At 42.3% G+C, this 6311-nt stretch overlaps 1 protein-coding gene across 1 annotated transcript; it reads right to left on the bottom strand.

The window, feature by feature from the left end:
* Positions 1-433: 433 nt before the first annotated feature.
* LOC133368768 (prostate and testis expressed protein 14-like) lies at positions 434-5665 on the bottom strand. Its single transcript, XM_061593382.1, has 3 exons — positions 5614-5665; positions 3545-3664; positions 434-573 (listed from the first exon to the last, which is right to left on the bottom strand). Exons 1-3 carry the CDS (start codon positions 5663-5665, stop codon positions 434-436), a joined length of 312 nt encoding a protein of 103 aa, XP_061449366.1.
* Positions 5666-6311: the final 646 nt, after the last annotated feature.

The following is a 6311-nucleotide window of genomic DNA, read 5'->3' as shown; positions in this document are numbered from 1 at the left end:
AATGTGGAGAACTGAATTTAAGATCAGAAAAATTAGGAACTGAGAGGACTGAAATTGATAGATCCATCCATCCCTAGTGAGGAGCCAGGAGGGAAGTCCTTCTACTAGTTCAGATTTTGACCCAAGCCAGGGAAAAAATGGGGGCTTTAAAAGCCCAGTTGTCCTTTGAGGTGGACTTTTCAAGAGCCTGGCTCAGATATTTCTCCACAATTGCAATTTATGACACAGTATAATATCTACAAAATTCTTAGCACTGTAGCAAGTCATCCATCAAAGTTTCAGTGGCTGGTATTTTGGGGCTGGTCAGAAAATGATCTGTTTGCCATGTGTGGTAACTTATTAGGTGAGTGGGTTTTTTAAAAAGAGAAAAAAGGCCAGAGGCTATAGACTTCCAGTTGATCTGACGAATCCATCCAAAGATTTATTTATTCCTTTATTGCTTGACCCAGATCTTGTGATTATTACAAAGGTCTTGATCACAGCACAGCATATATTTTGCATAGTCATTTTTCTTGTATGTGATGGTTTCACATTTCTTAGTGCAGCCCCGGTTCACACGTACAACAGAAAGTCCTGCAAAGAGAAAAAGACATCATGATTTCCTCCATCACAGTAACTTAAGAGCTTATTAGTTTCCAAATGACTGTTAAAAGACAGTGTCATCTCATCTGTCCTCTTAAGCAGCTTATATTACTGTTTCAATGCAGAGCCGTCCCCACTCTTTGGCAAAGTGAACCAGTGTCCTCAAGCAGCATATTGTGTGCTGCCCCATTCCCTCCAGGACACTGGTCCAGCTTGATGCTGAGTCCTGCATGCACGCTGCAAAATGGTAAAGCCATCAGGAGGTTTCTGGCTTTTACTTTGCACAACTTCAAGAATGGATTACTGCAATGCACTTTATGCAGGGCATCCCTTGCACTTGATCCAGAAACTGATGTTAATGCAGAATACTGCAGCATGATTGCTGACAGGAGTATTGTATTGTTTTCAGGGCCTGCTTAAAACTTCTTTTGTTTAGACAAGCGTACCCAGGCACGTAATCTTATAATCAATATTTGTTTTAAAACTGCCAGTTTTATTTATATTGTGGAAAATGTTGTGTCAGTTTGATTTTATTGGTATTTATTTTATTGATACAGTAGGGCCCCGCTTTACAGCGCTTTGCTTTACAGCGTTCCAGTAATGCAATGGTTGTCAATTGCAGAAAGGCCCCGCTTTTACAGCACTTGTTCCACTTTTATGGATTTTTTTTTGCCATCGGGCGCCATTTTGGTCAATGTTAGTCAATGGGTTCCGCTTTACAGTGGTTTTTGCTTTACAGTGGGGGTCCGGAACATAACCCGATGTATGAGTGGGGCCCTACTGTATTGTTAAAAAAGGTTGTTTTAGGTAACAGAGCTATCCAACCCACTGAAAGCTGTCGTGCATTGTACTGGAGCAAGGGAAGTGGGTGTAAAGTTCTGCTGCATCCAATTGGCATTCAGGAGCCTCTGGGTTGGCTGAATGCTGACTTAGCTGAGAGCTGCATGCAGGGACCAGAAAGTAAAAGCCTGCTCTCCCAAATACCCCTACTGGGGAGTAAGCCCTCTCATTAACTTCTATTGCAATTATTTTCTTAGACCAACCTTTTTCAAGGTGTAACTTTTGTCTGGATTGGGACCTGCAAGAGCATTTCGAACACGGGTTGGATGTGGCCTAAGTTCCCTGACCTCAGCCCCTCCCATGATACCCCCCTGACCCCCCCCCTTTTGGGGCCTTATGCCGGCTCCACTTGTGCTGGTCTCGGCTGAGCTGGCAGAGTCCTGGCTGAGCTGGGCTGAGGGACTTACATCGGCATAGCTGAACTGGGACCCAGCCGGCTCAGCTGGAGATCTGCTGCACTCAACCACCCTCAGCCCGGTGTGAATGCAAGTTGGATTGTGCCCTAAATCACTTAGAATTTTGTTGTTGTTTAAGCAGTGAATAAATCTTGTTAAATAAAATAACTTGAAATCAGTGCAGTGGGAAGCCCTTGCTATGTGTGTCTTTTCTTCCCCTTTTTCACTCTGTCCACTTTTTCAATGGGAACTTTCTTTGTTTCTTCCCCTGTCAACTGCTTTATGCCTGTTATTGTTCTCCTCTGATTTCTTGTTCTTTTGCCTTCCCCTCCCTCCTCTTTCTTCCCTCCTTTCTCCTTAGTGCTTCCAATTTCTCTCCTTCTGCATTCCTTCCTTCTATCTTTCTTCAACAAGCCAACTTTTAAACTTCTCAGACATAGCCATGAGTATGGGGGGCGGGGAGGGAGAGATCTTGAAACAAGGTATCTCTTGGTTTTTGTCTGTTCTGTGTGCAAGTTCTGCTAGCAGTGCTGCTTGGAAAATGCTGGAGATTCAAGTCCTTCTGCCTCTGTGCCACATGCCCACACTTGAGGATGGGGGAGAAATTCAATTTAGTTTGCATTTAAAGCAGAATTTATCAGATTCGCAGTTTCTGAAAACAATATGAGAACTGAAACACAGCTATCCTTCAAAATTTGTGCTTATCTGAATTTTGCGATGCATTTCTCCAACCAAGCAAAGTTTACAAAAATGCATATATATGGGGAAGGTGTGCACAGAATGAATATATTGGTGAAAATAACATGCAAAGATGCATTATATTAGGACAAATGGCTTGCAAAAATGTGTACATTAGTCAAATCTGCATACAAAACTGAGTTCATTAAGAGATGTGTGCACTAAAATGCTTAAGAATTTTCATGAGGATTTTTGTAAAAATCCAAGCCAAACCGCAAATTGTTGCAGAAATGTATAGAACTGAATTTAATATTAGAAGAATGAGAAACAGAGAGAAACAGAATTGACAGACCATTCCATCTCTGCCCCCACATTTATTACTGTCAAATCAGTAATAGTAACCCAAATCGGTAACCCTTTGAGCTAAGATCTGGAGATCTTGCACAACTAACCCTCTTCCCCAAAAGAACAGATTTTTTTTTGCAAGAAGGAAAATGATGGGAAAATAAATAGGAAAGTATGGGGCAACATATAGAAACAACCTTTGTTTCTGTGACTTTTGTTGCCAATTGGGTATAACCCAACCTGAAATCCCCCTCCCCTTTTAGCCATCATAATGCCATATCCCGGGATGGGAAACTTCCAGCTTCCTGATGAAATGTGGTTTGTGAGGCCATTCTTGACAAACCACACCCACCAGCCCCACACTGAACATCATATTTGGAGCTGGAGTCCAACATCATCTGGAGGGCCGTAGGTTCCCCATCCCTGCTCTGCATGGTGAATTTTACCTTCTCATTCAGCTGTCAAAGGCATAGGAAGTGCCCCCCCATGCCAATACTATCAGTTGTATCCAAAGCCAGTTCTACTCAGAACAGACCCACTGAAATTAATGAACCTAAGTTAGTCATGTCCAGTAACTTCAGTGGATCTACACTGAGTAGAACTAGCACTGAATACAACCCGAAGGGCCTAGCCTTGCTGCCTCCACAGTGGACAGTGTTAGAGACTATTTTCTGCTCTCTAATCATTCCTGCGGATGGACTTACCTTTAGAAATCAACCTACTATAGCATAGTTTCCATACTCCTGCCCTGCAAGTTGTTTCAGGATGGCTACAAGTGTTATCAGGTTTAACATTTCGACAGAAACGACACTGGACAGTTCCATCTCCTAAGAGGAACAGAAATGGAACTATTAAGCAATGGATAATTATAGAATGGTTCTTAGAGGAAAAAAATACAATGGCCATCCCTGAACAGGCAACATCATTTTGGGCGATGGAAACAAAGGAGTGTGAATAACATGCTTTCCAGAAATATGAACAAGTGGGTGTGTCCCCCCCCCCCATGAAACTGTTTGGTTGCTGATCCCTGATACATCAGGTGAGTTAAACATTTTGTTCAAATTTGGCCAGCTAGGAATCCCTTGTCAAAGGAAGCTCCAAAGGAGTGAAGGAGGAGCAAGCCCTCTGCATGGCTACATTGGCTGAAAAAGTGTCTTAGGCTGCAATCTAAATTCTCCCCCCCCCCATACAGAGCAGTGAGGCCACTGCCCCTGCCACATCCACAGACCTGTCACATGTGGTGGCTGGGGTGGGAGGTGGAGGGGCAGAGAGATCACTGCTTCAATCTGGAGCTGGTGCAGTGATTGGGCCTGGATGGGGCCCTGTGTCAGCACGTCTGGACTAGATGGGCCACTGGTCTGATCCAGCAGCCTCTTCTTATATTCTTATGGTCTTATCACAGCACAAAACCAGACTCGGGATCCAACAAGTCCTGGGCTGGCTCAGACCCTTTCCCTGTTTGCTGCTAGAACACCCCATTTCAGGGCTTTCTGTTCTCAGTGGAGATTCTCCTATCAGTCCTTCCGCCCCCCGGCATGTTTCACATATAGAAGACCAGCTCTTTACATCAGAAGGCCAGCTTAGCTGGGAGAACTGGGTGGAGGGACACCTCCAGACATCAAAAATAAAATAAAATAAAACTCACTCCAGTCTACAATAACGGTCTGGTGGGGGTTGAATCGCTCTGCCTGCCTCTAAAAATGTTTTAAATGAGCAGTGGTGGGAAGCACTTGAGAAGAAGCTATCCCCTTCAACTCTCTTGGTGATTGCATCCAGGATTAGTGGTCTCCTATCAAGCCAGAATAAGGTTTGGTAATTAATGTTCATATCTCCCAATTCACAGAGCAGTAGTGGATCTGCTGGGCAGATTGACATTTGCAACTTTTTTAAAAAAAGCTAGTTTTGTGCATTCACCGAAGTTTTACTTGTCAAACAGTCTCATACATTAGCTGGCTAGGTGACATCAGGAGAAAGCTCAGTCACAGCACTTCCATATACAAATGGTGGATGGCACAGAATGTTAATCACATCTCAGAAACAATCCCTCCTCATTAGGGATGGGTGAGAATTTCGATTCAGTTTGCATCTCAAGCAGAATTTATCAAATTTGCAATTTCCAAAATGATAAGAGAACCTGAGAACCAAAACACAGCCATCCTTTGAAATTTGCATTTATTAGAATTTTGGGATGCAGTTTGCCAACTAAACAACATTTACAAAAAATGCATGTATTAGGGGAGAGTGTGCATAAAAATGAATACATGAGTGGAAATAACTTGCAAAAAGGCATGAAAGTATGAGAAATGGCTTGCGAAAATGTGTACCTGTGTCAAAACTGCCTACAAAAATGTGTTTATTTGGAGAAATTCGCACGAAAATGGTGGAGAATTTTCACGAGGATTTTGTTTTTAAAAAATCGCAGATCGCTGTAGAAATGTAGAGAACTGAATTTAACATTGGAAAAATGAGAAATTGAGAGAACCGAAACAGACGGATCTTTCCATCCCTACTCCTCATACAGTACAACTATTCATATGCACTATGAATAGGGCTCCTGCTGGGAGGAAGGGCAGGATATAAATCAAATAATAAACAAATAATAAATAAATATACATTTAATGACACTGCTCATTTCATTTATTCCTGCGGATACCTTTCTCTTCTGGGGCTTCCCTTTTGTTGTCCTCCAGACTGGCTGATCTAAAAATTAACTAAACTTTTCCCACGATCTTCCATACTGATAAGGTCCACCATATAATGTTCTAGGACTTACCCATGTCAAAGTAGACCAGTGCTAAAAAACCTACTGCCAGAACCTTGTTCATCTTTAGTTCCCTTCTTCCAGGCCCTAGGAGGAAGAGAAGCAAAGGGTGCTTCAAAGTTAAATATAAGCACAGATGTTGTGAATTGCAACCTTCCTACCTTCCTGCTCTGGGTGGATTTAATTGGCAGCCCGAGGGCCCACTGAGTTTATTTTTAGAACTGTATTGGCAGTGGGGGCGTAGAATAGCTTGGGATTCATGCGAGGGCTCTCATGCAAATGAAGAATAAGAGTGTGGGTGGGTGGCATTGCTGATAGCATTCATAAAAACTTGTCCTGGTCCAAGGTGCATTGCGAGTAGGGATTTTCTAATATTTTTCTAATATTAAATTCAGTTCTCCATATTTCTGCAGAATTTTTGTTTTTAAAAAGTCTTCCGGAAAATTCATACATACTTCATCACAAGTTTCTCTTTATATATATTGCATGCAGTTCTATCATTTTCTGTAATGCATTTTTGTACATGTTACTTTGCTGGAGGAATGCATTGCAAAATTCAGATACATGTGGATTTGGAAGGATGGCCGTGTTTAGGTTCTCACATTGTTTCAGAAAATGTGACTTATGTAGATTTGACTTTAAATGTGAACTGAATTTACTTTCTCCCCCATCCCTAGTTACAAGATACAGGGCCGTGACACATATTTGCT

This window comes from Rhineura floridana, chromosome 12 (assembly GCF_030035675.1).
Source record: "Rhineura floridana isolate rRhiFlo1 chromosome 12, rRhiFlo1.hap2, whole genome shotgun sequence".
In the NCBI taxonomy this organism is placed as follows: domain Eukaryota; kingdom Metazoa; phylum Chordata; class Lepidosauria; order Squamata; family Rhineuridae; genus Rhineura; species Rhineura floridana.
The sequence above is the reverse complement of the archived record's forward strand: the minus strand, read 5'-3'. Positions and strand labels throughout refer to the sequence as shown.

Bases quoted from the DNA above. Each gene is read 5' to 3' on its own strand.
- LOC133368768 (XM_061593382.1), bottom strand. From the start codon at position 5,665: ATGAACAAGGTTCTGGCAGTAGGTTTTTTAGCACTGGTCTACTTTGAC. The intron at 3,665-5,613 runs GTAAGTCCTAGA...TCCTCTTAGGAG, and splicing joins ACTGGTCTACTTTGACATGG to ATGGAACTGTCCAGTGTCGT. The intron at 574-3,544 runs GTAAGTCCATCC...TTCTCTTTGCAG, and splicing joins TAGTAGGTTGATTTCTAAAG to GACTTTCTGTTGTACGTGTG.